The 22,180-nt window shown below is 48.2% G+C and overlaps 1 protein-coding gene across 8 annotated transcripts in view; it reads right to left on the bottom strand.

The window, feature by feature from the left end:
- The window catches only part of LOC135902706 (neprilysin-1-like), a 76,462-nt gene that overhangs the window by 22,434 nt on the left and 31,848 nt on the right, over positions 1-22,180 (bottom strand). For all 8 annotated transcript variants that reach the window (XM_070533734.1, XM_070533730.1, XM_070533731.1 and 5 more), the window contains 2 exons: positions 18,595-18,792; positions 667-899 (listed from right to left, as the gene is read on the bottom strand). In XM_070533734.1, coding sequence (XP_070389835.1) covers positions 667-899; positions 18,595-18,792 — 431 coding nt within the window. The remainder of the gene's footprint in view (positions 1-666; positions 900-18,594; positions 18,793-22,180) is intronic.

The following is a 22,180-nucleotide window of genomic DNA, read 5'->3' on the forward strand; positions in this document are numbered from 1 at the left end:
GGTGCGCGTGGTGCAGTTTGCACCGTCATCGCCCGCACCGCGCGGGCGAATCTACCTTGCGATGACGGTGCGGGCGATGACGGTGCAAACTGCCCCACGCGCACCGCTATTCGCGCTGACAGCACTTGTGGCTTCGGCGATCTGTGCGACAAGACTCGCCGTAAACTGCAATATTTTAGCTTCGTTTTTATTTCTTATATCCTCCCTTTCAAATGTAAGAACCAGGACAGAAGCGAAATCGTCTCACTAGAGGGGGATCGCGCAGTGCGGACAAATCGGATGTGCGCGCCTCTCAATGGTGATGACTGGACGGCGCGCACTATATCTTAACTTGTGCTTGGGCCACGTGCTCCGCTGTTCAACTTTCATTTGACGCCGATAGTACCTGTGTACTAATTTGCTATTGAAATCAGTGCTTCTCTTTGTGGTGAAACTGCGACTTTTGTCTGCTGTGACCGCATGCCGACGCGGCATTGTAGGTCGGAAAGGTGACAAGAACACCAGGTGCTATCTTGAATATGCCCAAAAGGTGAGCCGAGCGGATATACGAATCTTGCCAAAATGTTCGCTATTGGTATTACAGCATTGACGTTACAAGAGCAGGCAAAGTTTCAATAGAATTCTGAGGTGCTCGTATGCATAGAGGCGTGACTAAATGCAGCATACCGTTCCCGCGCCGCCGTAGTTTATCGCCGGCGGTCCTTCAGTGAAGAAGAACGGTGGATGGAGCATTGCCCGCGGAATGACCATAACGTTGATGTTGGCGTAGTAGAAGGCGTTAGCGGTGACCTGCTCGTAGAATGCGTGTGTCTGGTCTGTCCACAATTGTCGGGTAGCCGCTGCCATGGCCTCTCGCCATGCTGTGAAGAAGCGGTCTGTGGTAATGTCTGGCACTAGTTCTACGTGAGAAAAAAAATTTTGATCAAGGAAGGAGCACTGTTATAGTAGTGCACTGCAATATGCCGGTCGCAAACAATGTACACGTGTTAAACAATGCGCAATACGTATGGATAAGAAATTATACTAAAGAAAGCCGTACTTTCACAGCAAACACTGAAAGGGATAGCTGGCTATTAAAATGTTGCACAAAGTAGTGCTCGTAGATTTTACGGCAGTGTAAATCGCCGTAAATAATCGTTTATTAACGCGGGCCGAAGGAAACACATGAATACAGTTCAGGTCACTCGATAACCGTTAGCACTGGAGGGCACATGGCATAAGTACCGCCCGTAGCGAGAAGCGCGTAGTGTTGTTCCACAGCGAACTTCCCGTGCTGCCGCACGTTTACTCCTTCGCTCTGAACCATGCATATCAAAGGGCTGGAAGTCAAAGCTGGGGACGTTAGCGTGGCGTGGCAAGTGAACGAGACAACAGTTCTGGAACAGAACATGTTTATTAGATTCCTCATCGAAACGCGTCCGTTCGCGCTGGCGGTTGGAGCAAGAACGAGAGATAGCGGGCGGGAAAGCCTAGCACCGTGTAGGCATAAAGCAGGCGCCAGAGGTGGCGCCAGCGATCAGTTCCACTAGACAGGCGCTCACATCCCACCTCTGTCTGGCTGACTAAGTTTCGTGGTCAATGAGTTCAGCAGTGTGTCCCATAAAGGTCACAGATTGGCACACGCATGACAACGCACCTCCTTCCAACACGAAAACTACCCACGGCGTTATGGTCGCTGGGTCTTCTGCTGCGTTATGTAGGCCATTCTTCACTTCGGAGTTGCACGAGCTCTGTACGTTGCGTTATGTAGGCTGATTGAACTGTTCACTGCACTGGGGGGGTGAGGGGCAAGATGACACGTAACTTTGGGCCGATTCTTCTATGTTCAGCCATCGATAACTGTCCTGCACCTTCAGCAAAATTCGCTTTAATGTCAAAGTTACCTGCACCATTGTGAAATGTCTGCAGAATAACAGGATGCACTCTGAACGGGGCTACTACCGCACAAGTTCCTGATGACCATCGGCGCCACAAAAACTCGTCCAGCTTAGTGAACTGAGTAAGGCCATCTCCCTTTGCGAACCTTGAAAGAACTGCGCTGCACTCGGGATCATCCTGTCGCATGCTAGGCAGTGACTGAGGAGACCGCGTGGCAGCACACGACAAAGGCGACCAGTGGCGGCCCACCATTCTGGCATCATGGCCGATGCCGCACAGTGAAGTAAAAGTCGACTAAATCTCTGAGAATGCATGTGAGCCGACGGGAAGGCCGCTCACTTGAAGTAAGGCAGGCAGGGACCCAGTTGTCCGTGATAAAACTGAATTTTCTACCTAGGAGATAGTGACGCAATTTCGTATTGCACAATGCAAGGCAATACACTTCCACACACTACTGTTGAGCCTGCACTTCAGCTGACCTTTGTCCACCTCAAGCGTAGGCAATGACGCAATACCTGTTATCCTGTATTTGGGATAACATCTTCCTATAGCTTTTTGTGAAGCGTCTGTGCTTAGCGTTCTGGCAGCTACGAAGTCAAAGGGTGTCAGAAGGGGCGCCTCGCTGAGGCCAGCACGTATGAATACCTGTCCGCATTTTGTACTGGTATAAAATTTAAGAGCATTCACGAGATATTGCAAATGGGCTACCATTTTCACAAAGTCTGTTATAAAACAACGATAAGAGCTTAGAATTCGCACCCAGGAGGGCACTAGTTTCTGGTTTCGGGGAACTGGGATGCGAGACATGGCAGCAGCCTTATCAGCATCTTGACGCTGGCCCTTGCTGGGAATATTAAAGCCGAGAAAACTAACGAAGGGCTGGCCAAATCTGCCTTTTTTTGAAGATGTCTTCCGTCGGTTGACCTGCAGTAAATGTAACGCCTGCTGCAATGCTTGCGAACGTAGAGAATGACTCGGCATAAGCAAGAACGTCATCAATAGATGTATACGGACAGCACATATCTGAGGCCTGGGCTGCAGATCTTCGAACACTATTTGCATGATTATATGGAACGAGGAAAACATTCTTTTATTCAAATGGCATGCGCATCCACACGTATGTGCCACGATGAGTGGTAAACAACGTCTTCTAGTAGTTTCAAGTGCGCAAGCAAACTTGCCAGCAGTACGCGTATTTAAGGTCCAGGGTACTGAATTACGCGCAGCCGGTTATGTCGTGGACGATGTCGTCAACTAAAAACCACGGATGCACTCCTGGGATTGTGCGATGGTTGCTTTTTCTTCACGGGTCACCGCAACAACCGGAAAGGCCCATGCCGCAAGCTTGGAGAATAACACCTTGGCACAGCAACTTCTTGACCTGAGTTTCTAGGAACTGCCTGTCTTCTGCAGCTTATGGCAAATGTACGGCAAAGCATCAGGCAGCAGTTCAATGCGGTTCTGCATGCCAGTGAAATGGCCAAGATCACCGTCGTGGCGAACGAAGACGGGATTGCGTTTGGCCAATATACCTGTTATAACTCATCATCGCTGAAAGTGAGCCGGCTGCCAACGTGGGCTGATAGAATATCGGGATGAATGCGTACGGGCACTGGGTTCGTAGTAAGGGCGTCTGACGTGGCAGGGGGATTACTTGAGAACAATGTCTGGGCTGCTAAGGCTTGCCATAGCGGCTGGTCTGGCAAAGGCAATTAATCTCATTGCAAGCAGTCATTTGATCTGGCTTCAGCTTGTGGAAAGTGGCTTGAAGGAGCATTGCTTACAGCGCTTGTCATTCTTGGAACCATTTTTTGGCTTGCGGTAATGGTGACATTCGCGGCTGGATCTGCAGCCAGGTAGGTTTTTGGTCCTCAAAGGTGAGACGTGCCTCTGTTGTAGAGAACCATTATTCATCAAGGAGAAGGAGTACATTATGTTCCAAAGTGGCAGCTTCTCCAACTGCTGCGATTGGTCTAATAGATCTTTTTTTAGAACGGTAGCACCACTGTGCCTTCTCCGACCAAAACAAAGAAGTGAGGGCGGGGTGGCTATGTCCACGGGAATGATTACTTATAGGGGCACGGTCTCTAGAATCAATGTCACATGGAATTGCGAGTCAGGAAACGATTCGCATTCACCGACTCTCATGAGAGCTGCGTTGTAAAAAGCTCAGTGCCCTTCCACTCTGTGAAGGATGACCAGCAGAGCTGTATAAATGGTCCCCTTCATGGCGAACTACACGTCCGCCGCCGGTCGGCCCGGTATTGCACTATCTTCGGGATCGGCCCACCTAGGGAGTATGCTTAACGCCTACTTCGCATCCGCGGCGGGTCGGCCCCACATTGCATTATCTTCGGGATCGGCCCACGTAATGACGTTTTATTCTAATAGGGCCGCGTCAATCAAGGAGCGTACTCGATGGCACGAACGGGGGAGGCGTTGGACTCGGACGCTGGAGGAGAATACTAGACGTTTGTGTCGACACACAGACACAGTCCTGGGGGAACCAGCCCTTAACAGCTTCGCTGAAAAAGGACACTGCTGCGAGCTGTCGAGTGCAGCGGGCGCATTGTGCAAGGCGGGAGGCAGCTGTGCGTTGGGCGTGATTGGAGTCATTGACCATAGTGGGTTTAGTAAGTGGCTCGCCCGCGCATGGAACTTACATTGCAGATGTCGCAAGGCATGATATCGGTAGCAGACAGCTTGACACAGGTCTTGGCCATTGCGAAGTTACGGCGCCGTACTGTGCCAAAGTAGCTACATGCATAGCTTCTTTTCGATCCGTTGGCAGCTCTGAAATGGCGTTCTTTATTTTTCACCTAGGGAGGACGACGGAGGCGGTGGTTTCGAGTGAGACTGCTGACCCGCTGCAGGCTTCGAGGTACGAAATGACTGCGGGAACGGCTTCAGAGTCAACAAACGGCGACTCTTGTCGTGGCTAGTGCCGGCAGCAATAAAATCGGCTACCGTAGGCGGCCTGTTAGCTGCGATGGTGGCGACGATATGTTGTTCACGTAAACCGTGCTGCAGGTAATCCATCTTGTGAGTCTCGGAGAGCTTGACGGGGCAATGATTCATTACTGTGGGGAGGCGGTGCAAAGAGGTAGCCGCCGTAGCCATGATTTATTTAGGCTGGCCAGCCATGGTGCCGCAGAAGTGGCTGATACCGTGTCCGTACAGGTCGACCACGCTAGCCTGTTTCTTTCTTGTGCTACTTGCACGCGAGCCGTGTTCTTCGCTGGCTCTGGGGGCGATAGTGGCGCCGCTAAATTACTATCGACTTGCTAAATACGTCCTGGTGCAATGGTAGTTTCATAACGTACTTTTAATGCGACAGCATTGTATGCCCCATTAGGCGAAAATCCGACGTTGTAGTCGTCGCCATGACACATGTAACCAAAAATGGCGGACGGCAAAGAGTAAAACCCCATAAGAAATACTCAAATCAACGTTGTATTTCTCAGGCAGGTTCCTGTAAACAAAGTACATTAAAGCCCCTTCGAAAGAATATTGGGTAAATTTTGGGCTGCGCGGGAATTGTACCCGGGCGTCCAGTGTACGAGACGAGCTCACTTCCTCGACGCCACGGCGACTCCACGGTGCTGGTTGAATAAATGCGTACCTAGTGCGTCCGTCACTGCGGATATCACGTTTCACTCATGTGGGCGACTAAACCTGTGGTGGCCTAAAATGTGCGTCGTTGGGCGCGTGACTGCGCTGCCAATCGGTAGATGCAGGCGCCAGGCCATAAGTGTATAAAATGAGCGCATAAAATGAAAAGCACTCATCTCTAATTCAATACCGCTCAGCGGTCCTTCGATTCCTGAACCCATCGCGGGCAAGTGAACGCGTTGAGGGCCTCGGCGCTTTTTTATATGGACTTGGCGCCGCTACCGAATGTCTGTTTCCAATCGCTGAATTAGGTCCTCTTTAGAATCGGTGTATTTAGCTGCCCAGGGTCAATTCTTCCCGTATGAGGTCGATGATGAGGCACGAGATTGTTACTGGGTCGAGATGCTGGCATAAAATTCCCGGCAAATTATTCCGCACAGTTCGCTTATCGCAAGCGTTCACTAACAAAAACAGAGCGTTCTGTGCGCCTGAGGAAATCCATTACTGCTTGATACATTGAACCGAGCAATGATGGCCTTGCCTGAGGCATCAGGGGTTCAACAGGCGAGTGCGCACAGACGAGCGCAAAGAGGAGACAATGGTGGACAGACTAGTGAAGGCGGGCTTGTTCACCTGGTTGTTTTCGGACTGGCATAGCTGGTTGGCTGAACAGAGGCTCTGGCATCAACTGTGCCAGATGTGAGGGCTGTACATCTCAGTGGGGCTGGACAGCTGTGAATGCTGAGGGCGTTAGCATGACATGGCAAGTCAGGGTGACCAAAAATATTGATTACTATACGTTTTATATACCACTCAACAGAAACCCGTCCGTCCGTGCTTGCAGCGGGAACAAGAATCGGAGAGAGAGAGTAGCTTGGGCTTGGCGTCGTGTAGCCGTAAAGCAGGCATAGGAGGTGGCGCAGCAATTACACTACACGGGAGCTCACAATATATACAAGGGTCGTTCAATAAAAACTGAGATTGCTGCTCTAAAGTGGCAGTGCAGGATAAAATTGTTGTTCCTGAAGATTATTCACCGGCACGTTCATCTCTTGTTTAACCCATATTGTCTGAACTTCGACAAGTTTAAAATTTTGAGATATGACTTAATAAAAAGTCTTTCAAAAGCTTCATAGTATAGTATTAGCAGTTTATTGACATATTTTTTGTAATTACGGGCTTTCAACCGTCCTACATTTATAAGACTAGGCAAATGTACTTTTTATTTTTAGTGATACCACTTGAAATATTTATCCTGAATTCTGATGCCACAATTCGCACAACGTACGGTAGTTTTTTTATGGCAATGAGAAAACTTTTTTTCGTTGTGGTGCAGAATCACAATGTAGTCGAATCAGCAATATTCAATTTCGTGTTCCCATCAAATATTATTGGCTTTTTGCATGAAATGACTTATACATATAACCTTTCTGGTATATGTCTGCTATTGGCCTTTCATATGCGGACAGGTCACCTTTATCGCTTTGTACCCTGTAGTGGTGGAACACATTTACAGACATCAAGAAGATATGCAAGTCGCGAAGAATATAGCTTATTTTTCATACAGCAGTACAGTGCATTCCAACGTATATCATGTGCTTAGAAATAGCTTCATATCTTCACCATGACATTTGAATCGCTGTCTATTCAATGCCTTATTTCCAGTTGCTTCGGTTCGTCATCTGAGCGTTAGACGCGACTGCAGAAGTAATATAAATTTTGCAGCGATAGACAATTACATCGGAACCACAATGAAATCTGTAATCGGAAGCTTTAGCCATGATTTGAAAATTACTTGAGCAAGCTTTCACGAATACTGTGTCTGTCTGGGAAAGACACACCGAAAAGGGAGCGCCTGGCAGCTCTTCATCCTATCTCGCACTTCATCGAAACATCTATTGTTCTGCTGTACATAGAGTCGGTGTTATGTACCAGAAAAGTGACCACTTTCATATACGCAAAATGTCCTGTATGTGCCCATTACAGTCAGGGTCGCTTATTCATTAAATGGTCTGACGCAGGAATATAGGCGCTAGGAAACACGTTCACGTCGTGCGGGCGCTCTTTCTGGACGCTTTTTGACATTTTACTGCTGACTCAATGAAAGGCTGGTCATCGTCACTGCATTAGAGATCTTTGCCTGCTGCGTCTACCACAAACGTGCTACCGGGCGAAGAGTACATGACCGTGGCGTATTCATGGCTGTTTTTCTGATCAGCTGCTACCACGGGATAATCTTCAGGCGGTATAATGGAGGTTGATGATGGCACCTCAACACGAATGTCAATATGGTTCAAAGTTATCTTCAGCCTTTGTGGAGCTTTCTTTGCAGGAGCCGGATGAGGCAATAGAGACGTTAAGCCTGTCCGCTTTTCCGGCAAACGGGGACGGTTGAGCTCTGCGCCGCCAGCTGGCGCCACCAATCTGGCCGCTCACGTTTACGCCCCCGCTCAACCGGGAAACGGCCCGCGCTTGCCGTAATACCGGACGCACTAAAATTCTCTGTTTTCACTCCCAACAATAAGAAACAACACAGTTTATGTGACAGACACAAATTCGTGATTACGTTAACCTCTCTTTGCTAGGATGTCCAACACATTCATTACTTGTGCTCTTGAAACGAGACCCAATTTTTCTAGTGTCGCATACATGTAGGACGCTGCTGTTTCAAGCATTGTAAGTGGTGAAGTTTTCTATATTTACCCGCCGTGGTTGCTCAGTGGTTATGGTGTTGGGCTCCTGTGCACGAGGTCGCGTAACGTACTCCGCCCCGTACCTCCAGCTTACGAAGGCGAACCGCGAGACCCTGAACACGACGATAAGGAAAGCAGTCAAACTCGCCATGGGCATCCCTGTCTACTCGTCAACGCAGAAGCTGCTGGACATGGTTGCCCACAACACGGTGGAAGAGCTGGTGGAAGCACGCCTATCCCACCAGAGAGTAAGGCTGAGCCGGACAGAGCACGGCCGGGCCGTCCTACGCAAGATGGGATGGCAAATTGAACAGCAAACGGCAACGGAGCCGCTCCCCACAACGTGGAGAGACGTTATGAAAACCAAGCCCCTCCCCCAGAACATGCAGCCGGGAAGGAATGACGAGAGACGTTCTGCGCGGGCCAAGGCACTGGCTCGACAGCTGGATGAGGACCCCGAGGTTCTCTATGCGGACGCCTCGCTTGCGGACGCCTCGCTTCCCAAGCATGGCACCAGAGCAACGGCAGTCGTCACCACCATCGATAAACTGGTCACAGGCGCGTCGATGCGGATGACGAATGCAGCCGAAGCAGAAGTGGCCGTGGCCCTCGCACTCTCACAACCGGGAGTGAGTGAGGACCAAGGTAAGACTCCAAGACCGCCTACGCAAGCTACCACAAGGGTAACGTTTCTCTCTCTCTCTCGTGGCACTAGCGATCCTCACAAAACGCAAATCACCGCGACGGGCCGGCCGTTGAGCCCGTGTGGGTCCCGGCTGACTCGCAATTGAAAGGCAACGCACTCGCCGTACACTACGCCCGAGAACTGTCAATCGGGGCCCAGGACGAGCCAGAGCTACCGCACCTCGTGAGAAATTACAAAGACATCACCCAAATGTACAGAGGCGGCAGGCGTAGGCTTCCCCGTCCGCATCCGCAACTCAGCCGAAGGCAGCAAACGATCGTGCGACGCGCGCTCACGCTCTTGCACAATATGTTCCCAGCAGAGCATGACACTTCACGCCCGTTTTGCAGACGATCGGAAGACACTCTAGCACATATCCTTGCAGAGCTCACTAAGCTCAAGAACCCCCCACCATCCCTACCCCCCGCCCTCCCCAGCCCCAACCCCCCGAGCGATGGGAGACCTTGTTGACCAGCCCCGACCTACCGACCCAGCTCGCGCTGGCGGCTAGGGGGCCAGGAACTGCTGTACACACATGGCACATCAGAAGAACGTTCCACCCCATCTGGTGCCTGTGCGCACAAACCTTTACTAAGGGCTCAGTAAAAGTTGATTCTCTCACTCAATCTCTCTCTCGCGGAATCGAGTCCCGGCCACGGCGGCCGCATTTCGATGGGGGCGAAATGCGAAAACTCCCGTGGACTTGACCACCTGGGTGAAAACACCCAGGTGGTCAAAATTTCCGGAGTCCTCCACTACGACGTGCCTCATAATCAGAAAGTTGTTTTGGCCCGTAAACCCCATAATTAAAAAAAGTTTTCCATACAGAGTATAGATGTACTAAAACAGGCTGTCACATTGACGGCCACAATGAATTATGCTTAAGTCACAATTTGGTAAACTGTTCTGCCCTTGGGGCCTCCTCGGAATCTCAAAACTCATCATGTTGAAGCTGTCGTTACACGGAAAGTCTGGATGCTCGCTAGCCAAAGTTTGCACAGAGAAAAGTTGCTTTATGAATATAGGCTGGGAAGTGCAAGCTCTTTAGAAATTTGAGAAGTTACGGCGAACGAAAGAAGTATACGGAACGTAGGACACTAGGCATGTTGGCGTTTTGTGTAACCTGTGATTTGATTATGAGGCACGCCTTATCGCATAGCGTATCATATATCATACGCACCAAACTGCTTTTTCTCACGGAGAGCGATTGAAACAAACAAAAACGTTCTGCTACATTTTGCTTGATTTTATATCCTATCTGGCAACTGCACCCACAGTGGCTCCATCTTCCGAAGCTATTTTGAATCCTATTTGTATGCCACAACACGTGGACGCAGTGCCGCGTTCTCAAGGCTTCCAACAGGTAAGTGAATGAAATTTTTTCGTGCTTTTGACTTATACTATCCTTTCAAAAAAATCATTAGCGCGTTATATGGCTCCTTGTCTTCCTCTCGTGACAATTTGAACGCCCGACACCTTTGTAATGCACCGCGAGGACTATATTTAGACCTGTATCACATATGATACACTATGCAGTTAGGGGTAATTTTGTTTTTCGGAAGCACGTCGGTGTCGTCATCACAGAAAACTTACATTTGCAATGTAATGGAGCATTTTTGTGGGCTTTCTTGTTGCTGGAAAGTGAAGTATCCTTTTTTGTCCTAGAATGGATGTCGGCACTTTTTACGGTGGAACAAGACGGGGAGTTCGGCCCATTCCCGGTGATCGTGACAGAAGCAGCGATAGCGCGCTCTCGGACGACGATGGGCAGGAACTGCTACCGTGCCGGGCTCCATCTGCGCTAGCAGAGGAGTCGTCTGAAAGCGAGGATGATAGTCAAGATAAAGCACCTCCTGCAACATCTTCTAGATGCAAGAAAGGACCTGCGAAATGTACACCAAAGTGGACGAGCACATGCCTTGAAAGAGACCCAAAGGAAATTGAGTTCACTGGGAGCACCGTGATGCCATCGACTAATGAGGACCTTGACACTCCCTTCCACTTTTTCAAATACCTCTGTCCCGTTGAGGTGTTCAAGATGATTCGCGAGGAATCGTTGCGCGACTCAATTCAGTGTGGTCCTGAAAAGCCTCTCACGGTGAGCGTAGAGGAACTGGAAAGGTTCGTCGGAATGGCTCTTTACATGTCGATCATTCAGCTGCCAAGCACGCGAGACTACTCGAACTCCAGCATCAGACATCACAAGGTTGCAGACGTGATGTGCCTGAACCCCTGGGAAGAACTAAAACGGTTTCTTCACTTCAATAATAAAGAGACTTTTGTTGCCCCTGCAGAAATTGGCGACGACAAGCTGCACAAGGTCAGACCCCTCTTGAACAAATTGCTTGAGCAGCTGAAGATAATTCCACGAGAAGAGCAACTGTGCATCTACGAGCAAATTGTTCCTTTCAAGGGACGAAACTCACTGAAGCAATACAACCCGAAGAAACAACACCGCTGGGGATACAAAGTTTTTGCTCTGAGTGGGGTGTCGGGTTTCTGCTACGATTTTGAGGTCTTCAGCGGTGCCGCGGAAAACAAGCAGCTACCAGGTGAGCCTGACCTAGGCGCAAGCAGCAATGTTGTCGTCAGGTTGTCTCGCATCATTACCAGGCAAAATAGTCACCAGTTTTTTGACAAATGGTTTACATCTATTCCTCTGCAAGTATTTTTAGAGAACGAAGGGATTCACTGCCTTTGCACTGTGCGGCGAAACCGTCTACCTGGCTGCACGCTCTCGGAAGAAACGAAAAAGAAAGAGAGAGGAACATATGAAGAAAGGTTGTGCGAGGTGTCGGGGACCAAGCTGTCTGCAGTAGCATGGAACGACAATAAAACCGTAACATTGCTTTCCACGTTCGCCGGTAGTGAACCAGCGGGCGAAGTAAAACGGTACTTCGCAAAAGAAAAAGCGCACAAAATGGTTCCCTGTCCAAACGTTGTGTTGATCTATAACACACACATGGGTGGTGCAGACCTCCTTGACTCGATGCTAGGCTATTACCGAATCAAGATTCGATCAAAGAAGTGGTATCACCGTATATTTTTTCACCTGATTGATCTCACTGTGGTGAATGCCTGGCTGCTCTGGCGAAGGCAAAAAAGTGCCAAGACTCCCCTGCTTAAATTCGTCTTCTGTCGCAGAAGGACTCTGCAGGGCAGGGAAGTTACATGAAAGGAAGCGCACAGGGAGACCCAGTACTGAAATCGAGTCACTCATTCAAGCAAAGAAGAGGACGACGCTGGCGCCACTGCCAACTGCTGATGTTCGCCTCGACAAAATGGACCACATGCCACATTGGCTTGACATGCGAGTGCGCTGCAGGCTGCCCTCTTGCAACCACCTCAGAAATGTATCATGCAAAAAGTGCAATGCGGCCCTCTGTTTCAACAGGGAGCGAAACTGCTTCTCATCGTTTCGCTAGGAGGGCAAGGTGTACTAATCATGCAAGAAAATGATATCCTCACCCTTGCTTTAGTGATGACATTTGAGGGAAGCTGCAACACTATTGTGCAATAAATGTTATTTCACCAATTTCCTATTCGTTTCTCAATGCCACTTCTTTTTTCTCTTCGTATCCTGTTTTTTTCCACGTCCAAAAAATTACCCCTAACTGCATGATGTATCATATGTGATACGCGAAGAAAAAGCTGTATTAAATCTAAACCGCTCATTATTTTTAAAAACTAAGTTTAGTTTGGGTGTTTGTGTTACAAGTCAAGGCTACTGAAATTAGTTCACGCGAAAAAAAAAAATTCATGCAGTAAGGGGTTAACTACCTTGGGTTCATTAACGTGCACCGAATGCTTAATATACGGGCGCTCTTGCATTGCGTCCCATTGAAATGCGGCAGCCGCGGTAGGGATTCCATCGCGCGCCCTGGGGCTTACCAGCGCATACGCAGTGCTACTACGCCAGCGCGGCGGGTACGTTTATATGTATACCGCTGTCCATATGCTTACGAAAGGTGAACTGCACGCGTTTCACCGTTTCTGCTAAGCCTAGGTATCATGTTTGAAGCTATAGTTTTTCATTTTCTTAAAAGTTACCTCCAGCATCTTAACTTGAACTTGTTTAGTGTCTTGCTCCTTGTCAAAGCAATTTCCTTCTTCACCGTTCCCAGGAGACGCAACGGTCCCCTATGTCGTTCTGTTGTCTAGGCACACTCGCACTTATTTACGTTAAAGACATCCCTTTGAAATAGAGCAAGGGGTAGTGAAACATTGGAGGTTATTTTTAAGAAGGTGACAAAAACAATTTCACTGATTTAATGCAGGCCTGGTAGCAATGTTGGGGTCCGTGAATTTCACTTTGTACTGAGCACACAGAAAGGAATAAAATTGCAGACGAAAACATTTCCGAGCCTGATTCTCAGTCCTTGCTCAACAACCCCAGCATTCCAACTGTGCCGCGCCTTCGAAGCTCAGCAGATTCTCTAAGCTCCGACACATGACGCGCGGGATCACATTGCGCATGGAGCCATCATCAGGCTTACGCACACGCCCTGATTGCCCGTACTTGAACCTGGCAACGTGTATAGGCACTTTTCAAAGCTAAGCTTTCTCAGGCACTTTCTGCAGTTTTCGAGGCATCGTTCGTCTCGTGTGCAGCTGTAGCATCTTCCGATGGCACAGCTGCACACGGTAGTCAATACGCCGCGCTCCCACAGCACATGGAAATCGTGTCGCAATATAATCCTGCATCAGCCTATAGAGTGCCTAATTCGGACCAAACATCCTGCACTCTTTCCGTACCCTCGTTCTCATAAGTATCTAACCCACTCCGGTAGACTGTGGTATTTGACTGTAGGTTGAGGGCTACATATGTTCGTAGTTCACTCACTTGATTTCTGACGCATGCGATGTAAACGCGCAGAAATCAACACGGAGTCATTTGGCAGTGGCAAGAGCAGGTGGGTTTCGCCGATGAATGTAAAAAGTACTTTTATTTATAAAACAATGAGAAATAGACAAGTGACGCTATAAGACTTATATAAAGAGCCTGCAGAAAACTCTTTTTCTACGTTGTAAATGGCGTCCCCTCAGACGAACCACGTAGCCACACAATAATAAAATAACAAACACGACCCCAAACCACCGACATGCGGTAATTCCTAAGTAACCTTACCTGCACATCGCATATGCCATGTGCTGTGATGCACTGTACCGTTTTGCAAAACTAAGAAAGCTTCGCTTACATTTATAGACAATAGGGATGTGTTCTGCCTTTTTACCTGAGTGTCGTCACTCATCTCGTATCGGATGCGACCTGTTCCTTAGAACTGAGAGGGCACAGCGATCGAGCCTTGTGAAATGTGGATGACGATGTTTAGCTGGCCGCGGTTTTTTGTATTGAGTCTTTGTATTAGCAGGTGATTTTGTTTTTCTCCTTCTATGGTGCCTCGTCTCCGTACACATGGCAAGCTGTCGGGGCCGCCTGTCGCGCACAACGTTTGCACTCACGGAGACCCTTGGGCGAGTCGCACGGTGTTGCGGGAACGCTTGGTGGGCAGGCTCACTATTTTCGCCATACTTCTGTTGGGATCTTCCGGCTCATGTTTTAAAGCTTTGCGTGAACATGCTGATGTGCTTAGTACAAAGTTACGCCTGTGATTCTCACTGTCATTCTGCAACTGTGAAAGAGATGGGACACTGTTTTGGAATAATTGATGTTGAATGGATATCCCAAAGCGATAAATATTCTCAAGCAGAAATCGCTTTGATCGTTTGTTCCCAGGTCGAAATATGAGCGAAACGAGGACAACATAAGAGCGGGAGCCACGTTTCGACAAGTGGACTTGTCTGTTTCAAGGTGCCATCTGCATTCCTCGGCACAGTGTGTGTGTGTGTGTGTGTGTGTGTGTGTGTATATATATATATATATATGCTTCGGCCACCCGCCTCACCCTCTCTACCTTTTAGAAGAACCAATGTTCGAGGGTGTGCTAGCGGCGGGGGTGTAGAATTGAAAAGAAAGGTGGGCTATTCAACGTCGGTGGAGGAATGTGAGGTAGCGCCGTGCGTCAGCGGGCCGTGTGTTTTTTTCGAGAAAGGGGCCTGCACTACGGAGGGAGGGAGCTTTATACTTTGCTGGAGGTCAGCGAGCTGTCGGCTCTAAGAACGAGGTAATAAAAGAAGCGACAGAAAATGGTTCTCGTAACAAAAAAACACTCATTTGGAATAAATACACAAAAAAAGAAAGGGAGCAAAGAAAAATAGAAAACACTAAGCAACCCAACGAAAAACAACTAAGTGCTATTGCCTATAGCTTGAAATTTAGCATAGCGAATAGATTCTAAAGCTCCTTTTGAAACAGTTATGCCTATCGGCTGGAATATCTTGAACTTGAATGAATGAGGTATGATTGTGCATATTTTCCGTCTCGCGCAGATCGAAAATTTGACTGTAGGATGCAGAGTTTAGTTCATCAAAGTTATGGCCTAATTGGTTGAAATATTCGGCGACGGTTTTCGGAAGCCCCTTAGCCGAGTGCGCGCGATGTCCGTTTAATATGGCGTTCATTGATTGCCGCGTTTCACCAATATATTGTTTCTTAGAGAAGGAACATTCAAGCATATAAATCCTATCAGTACTAGTGCTAGTAAAGCCAGTTCTCACTTCGTGTGTATAATTATTTTCGGTGCTTTTAATTTTAATGTCACTTTTAAAGTGCCTGCAGGTTTTCCATCTGGGGTGACTACATGCTTTTATTATGCGAGAATGTGGTTGGCTGACTTTTGCGTGCGCTAACATGTTTTTAATGTTTCTGTTGCGGCGATAGGTCACCCTTGGTACCACGGGGAGCGCTTTTTTCAGACTCTAATTACTTGAATATATTGAGCGGTATTATTGTAGGCCGTAAATAGGTAGAGTAGGCTGTCCCTGTTAACATGCTTTCTCAGCCATGCCTTCTCAGGAAGTTCTTCACCGGTGTCTCGTAGCAATTCATTGGCGCACTCTTTGCAATTGCTCTTTTTCGGCATCTTACGGGCAACGTAGCCGGTGACATAATACGCGATGCGGTAGTCGCTTCTTATTGGCACTGCACTGCTCGGGCAACAAATTGCAAAATGACAGGACTTCGTTCACATTATACAAACAACCAACGTCCAATAGGTCATCTAGGGTCCTGCATGTGTACTTTTTTTCGGTTCGAGGTTGCTCGCATTAATCAGGCTCTTGATCACTGCTGGCGAAACATTCATTTACAGGCGCTCTGTCGAGACTGCAGAAGGAAAGACAGTTTGCGGAAAGCAAAAACTGCTTAGGAGTAGAGTTATCGTTTCATTCCGACATTTGCCTGAAGATAGCAAAAAACAATCTCGTGCGGTTCCTGACTCAAGCTACAAGTCAATAAATATTTGTGGCTCAGTGTTCCCTTCACATACGGAGAATTGAAATTATGTTTCTGAGGCTTACAGGAAGGCCTTCAGCCGTCGTCTGGCTAAGGCCAGATTTCTAACTTTTCTTTCCCAGCTATCCAAACACGAAAGTAGTTCGTGGATTTCTTCCACTTGAATAGGGTTTGGGCGCATTGCATTCTGAAGGCAACACGAAGTCACGCGCTCAATCAGCTGCTTACGCATTCTGCGAATAATTCCTTTGTTGCTTCAGTTGGGTTGGCACCGCAAATTTTTTCCACCTGGTTTTTGCATATATAAAGCCTTCTGAGAATATTATCGCTGAAATAAGTGAAGGCCAGGTTCACTTTCATTCGTTCGAACCCATTTTGCTCTGCGACAGATCTTGTGACATGAGCCATTGCTTGCAGTCGCACTTGTTAGATCTCTAGGCCTCTTTTACAACACCCACTCGGACTGTTCCTTGCGGTGTCTCAAAGCCTGCTGACACAAGGGAGTTTTGGACACATTTGACTAAATGCGGAAGGTTCTGCATTTTGAACACCGTTTTCTGAGCAGCTTCCATTATGCCAAAGCTCGCCACATACTTCTGTTCCACGCTGCCGGATCTGTCGTGACAGCTACGGTCGAGTCTACAACAATTTTAGATAGGATGTCCGTTTTAACATTGCCGTGAGAACCAAAGGCCCAGAGTATTTGCTCAAGTTGACCAAAGTACGGATGAAACATTACAGCTAGGCCGTGTCTGCATGTTTGTCCCTATTGCGAAGGGATAGTGTATATGGTACCAGATTTTTAATTTAATCTATTAGGATCCCCCCGAGCCTCTTGAATTCAGCCATGTCGTCCTCCTTCTCTCTGATTCTGGCGAATATTTGCTCATTAAACCCAAAGGTAGTTAGTTTTATAAGGTATCGACTGTTTACGCAGGCAGCTTTTGCGCGCATGAGCCATATTATTTTTCCGAATGCGTTTGTACAATTTGGGGCCCTTGATTTTAATTGCAATTCCTTCCAAGAACCACTCAGCACGATATTTCATGCCTTGGGCGTATTTTTGACGCTTTAAAGCACACTACAGTCACCGCTGCATTGGGGAGTACGGAGAGCTTATCCTCTGAGCTTGGAGCTGATAGAAAAGTGTTGATTTGCTCCATCCTCTCAAGCTCAATGCTCCAGCTTTTTAATTTTACTTCCTCTCGCTGTAGCTGTGTGGTGTGCCTCGCAAGCTTCATAGCGGCCATGATATTTGGCCTCATAACTTTCTTTCTCCTTTGATAGGAGGCTTGGCTCAATGAAAGCTAGTGCAGATACTCATACTTGCATTGAACGCGTGATTTTTCACACCGCGATATTCCAATTCATATTGTGCTATACAGCTTGTTGTCGAACTCTCGGCATCTTGTTTCCCTGGAGGTCGCAGGGGGCAAGTTTTTTTTTGAACCCTGAACTCGCGCTCATTTTGTTTATGTGGTGAATTAGGCTCTCAATGTTTTTAACATCATAAAAGGGCGACAAAATCGTCGCCGCGCTCTGTGTGCTTTATGTGCGAGGGAAAGCGTGCGAGAGTGAACCGGCGATCGGGGCTCAATCTCACGCACGAAAGGACGGCAAACGGGGAGGAATCGCGCCGTCTTCCATCGTTCGCAAGGCTCGGGGGGGGGGGGTAAGAAAGGGGGCCGCTGTACTTGCAATGCAATCTGCGACTGGGACAGAGTCCGCCGCGAACTGTGTTTTCGAGGCTTAGTTCGCGTTGATGCGAGACGCAGCACGGAGGTCAATTTGCTCGCTGCTGCTGCCGCGCTTCCTCACTGCAGCGTTATGACAGTGACTTTCTGCGGTCATCGAGTGTAATGTGCTGATATTTGCTTGTGCACACGTGACGATATGCTTGTTAATTTGGTTAGTATTGTGATGCTTACAAGTTTACACGCTCTATAAAACCACTAATTTGCTATCGCAATCAATGCTTTGGCGTTCGATTGAAGCTGCGACTTCTTAAAGGTATACACTGTTGCCATTTTGGCCAGGCAAATGAAATACGTTTGGGGGCTTCCGCGACAAGGCTACCTCACCACAACTCGGATGGCAGCTTTTCTTCATTCAGCAAGTCCAGTTATTCCACACTACACGTGGAAGCATCTGAGGGACCGCTCACATCCTTGTCGTCGCTGGTGACGTTTACGAACGAAGAGCCACACGCGTCGCGGACGCCGACCCGTGCTTTGCTTCCACCGCCCCCATCTAGCCACGGTAGCGCGATCAAAGCATTTCGCTAATCTTCGAAAATCCGCGCGATTCAAGCCAGTTTCGTTCTGAATGTGATCTAGTGCACGTTTTGCACAAACCTATCACAAAACACTCACTGTAGAATTTGTCCGCAAAGACTTCGCTCTTCAGCGGGGCCACTCCGCCGACGGACTTCCTCATCTTGCTCAACTTCTTCAGTGCTTCCTCTCGCGTGCTCCCTGTTATCCAGCTGGACGATTCAAAAGCCTCTTTCAAGGCCTTGTGGATATTGGTGACCATCTCATGCGCTTCTTCTATTGTCTTCCCGTAAGCCACTGTCGGTTGAGAAGGAAAGAAAGGGAGAAACTATTTCAATCGCAACAATTTGCGCTAGATAGATGAATATAATGACATGTGAGGTAGCAGAAACGAGGGTCAATAAAACACAGTAATATAAATATGCACTCTTTTCAGCTTGTCTGCAACGAAAAAAAAAAACGTTTTATATTTTACGTGCATTCTTTTGAATGCTACCCTGCCGGTACTTTCAGACCGTGAATTGCACTCGCGCGTCAGCTGTCTTAGCGTTCTTGACAAAACATTAGGAAGCTCAAAAGATTAAAGAAACGAAACGCGAGCAAAATAATTGGACATTATTCTTTCGAGACATGACCCAAGCAGCGCACTGGCATTCAATCAAGCGTGACCCAATGCTAGCAAGAAATTGTACAAGGACTGGCTGCGTGTTAGCAGTCTGGCGAAATTCTACGACATCCTTTGGCGGCTCAGTGTTACAGCCACGATTGGTTGGACGTCGTGTCATTGCAACAGCCAATGTACAAGTATTGCAGTATAGGGCCAGCGCTGGGGTTATTGCTGCCATCACCAATGGCAACATTGGGCCAATGACCGCTGTATGAAGAATACCGTAACTACGATAGCTGGGGAGTACGTAATCATTGATACCACAAACCAATCGCCAGATACATTTTTGATAACAGTTGTCCCCCAAACTCTCTATATCAGTCAGGTTGTAGCTAACAAAACGAAACACAAATACATTACTACTGGAAGCAGTATTCCTTAGCCCAACCAAATAATGGCTCAAAGCCGAACCATGTAATCGCTTAGAATACTGATACTTTTTATAACTGTTTATAGCCAAATAAATTACTGTCAAACAGGCATCTTCTGTGGAACTCAGTGGCTGACGCTAGGGTATTTTATAACAATTGATTTACAGACTAATGAGTGTCAAAGCCGCATCTTCTCCAGAGCTAGGCGGGTGACGGTGGTTTAGCCAGGACATTTAGAGCAGGGCATTGACGTCAGCGGGATAATGACTGTCCCGAAGACGTCGTGCTGGTCACGACCCAGAGGACAGAGGTTATGCAAGAGTATCATTATATTTGTTGCCACTTCACGAAGCGCCTTCTCTCTTATTTGCAAGAGGTGCGTCTGTTGGAAATTACGCACAACTATTGTCAGCGTTGTGGAATGAACATTGCATGTGACAATGTTTAATGCATTTTTCTGCAAGATATACCCGCCGCGGTTGCTCAGTGGCTGCGGTGTTAGGCTGCTGAGCACGAGGTCGCGGGATCGAATCCCGGCCACGGCGGCCGCATTTCGATGGGCGCGCAATGCGAAAACACCCGTGTACTTAGATTTAGATGCACGTTAAAGAACCCCAGGTAGTCGAAATTTCCGGAGTCCTCCACTACGGCGTGCCTCATAATCAGAAAGTGGTTTTGGCACGTAAAACCCCATAATCTAATCTAAATTCCCTGCAAGATAGTTGCGCGACAGTGTTCATTAGCTCATAATTGACGGCACATACAGATAACTGACTATTTTCCATATACATGAGCAATACGCGTAATGAATAAGCATAATCAAAGAAAAGAATACCTTGTAGAATTTTTTTCAGTAATAAGGCGGAAACCGCAGGTAGAAAACGAATTGGGCTTCACCCCAAGCCACCTATAGGTTCATTTCGAATTTGTCGACAGCTCTCACCATACGTGAACCATATGTGTACATTTCATTCGCTTTGCATCACTGTGCGATTCCATTGCAGCCGGAGATCTTGCATTGGTCTGTCTCCTTTGAGTGTGCTTCGAAAGAAAGCGAGTCGCATGCCAAACTTATTCTACCTCGTCCTGTGTTCCTGCTCTGAACCAACTCTAATGAAGGAGAACACGAAGCAAAGAGTAGAGGGGCACTATCATAGATGTGCGACGCAAGCGCGGATCACGAGCTGTTGGCGCCGAGAGACGATAGTTCCCTGGGGAGTGCGTTGGTTTTCGTCGCTTGCCGCCAATAAATCCCCTTATTTAAGTGGTGGAGCTGCGGGATACCCTCTTTAAACCTGGAGCTCAGAAGCCGGGCCTATCCCACCGCCGCTCTGACAATGTCTGATGACGTCACACAGCAAGGCACGGCCCAATCTTTGTCGGTCATCGTGTCGAGCGGGCTGCGCTAGCGCTATCCTGCCTTTTTTACTGGTTCCAATGACGATGACGTAGAACACTGGCTGTCGTCACTTGAAAGCGTGAGCACGCACAAGCGCGACGATTCTACGAAGCTACACAACGTCCTGTTCTACCTAACAGACGCCGTAAACCTCTGGTTTCGCAACCACGTGTCTCGCTTTGCCACTTCGACTACTTTCACGATGAGCTTCGCGGAAGTGTTCGGTCGTCTCGCAGTGCGCAAGCTTCGCGCTAAACAGCGTCTACAGGGGCGGTCACAGCAGCAGGGCGAGAGCTTCACGAGCTATATCGAAGACATGATTGGCTTGAGCGAGCGCATGAATCCTTTTAAAATTCTGCAAGACATGCTCAAGGACACCATGAAAGGCATCGACGACGCCGCCTTTCAGATGTTGCTGGCTGAGGACCCGCGCACGGTGTCTAAACAAATGAGCCTGTGCCAGAGCTCCGACGAACTACGTAATCAATGCGTTTTATCTCGGCGGCAGACGACCACAGACAATTCCCTCTCCACGTTGACCATCGGCAGCGACGACATGGCGCTCCTGGCACAGATCAAGGAGCTTGTGCTCTCGTTCTTCCCAGACTCTCAAGCGCCTACGCTGAATCTGACTCCGACCATCCGACAGGTTATACAGGAGCAGGTCACCGAGGCTTTGCCGCCTGCCTGCCAGCCTACTCCTGCCGCCGCGCCTGTAATTTGCGATGCTTCTGACGCCGGTTTTGGGGGCAGTGCCGCTGTATACAAATTCTAGGCGCACTGCATGTTACGCGACGTCAGGAAAACCGCAAAACCTCCTCATCAGATATAACCTGTACGTACAGTCACGGACAGAATATTACGGACCATGTAATCTAAGAAAAAGCTGAATATCTCCGCAACCTCATAACGCAATCTGGTATTTGCATTTTGTACCTCGACTAGAATATGCTAACAACATTGTCGTGGGCAGTTTTACTGGTTACTCCTACAGGCTGCTCGGCAATTGAGCGTTTTCGGAGATGCCGTGGTCCATTTTATTCTGTCCGCGACTGTACGTATCACGCATAATTAGACTGAACAAAAGAAAAATAATCATTTCAAATGCTACGCCTTTTTCGCCATCAACCGTCCGCAATTGGTGAAAAGTTTTCGGGTGGCGGCCTCTTTGCCTATCTGTCATGCGATGTCACAAAACGGTGAAAACTCAGCATGTGAAAGTTATGTGTACGCATAGAGATTCATTAA

This window comes from Dermacentor albipictus, chromosome 2, assembly GCF_038994185.2.
Source record: "Dermacentor albipictus isolate Rhodes 1998 colony chromosome 2, USDA_Dalb.pri_finalv2, whole genome shotgun sequence".
NCBI lineage: Eukaryota > Metazoa > Arthropoda > Arachnida > Ixodida > Ixodidae > Dermacentor > Dermacentor albipictus.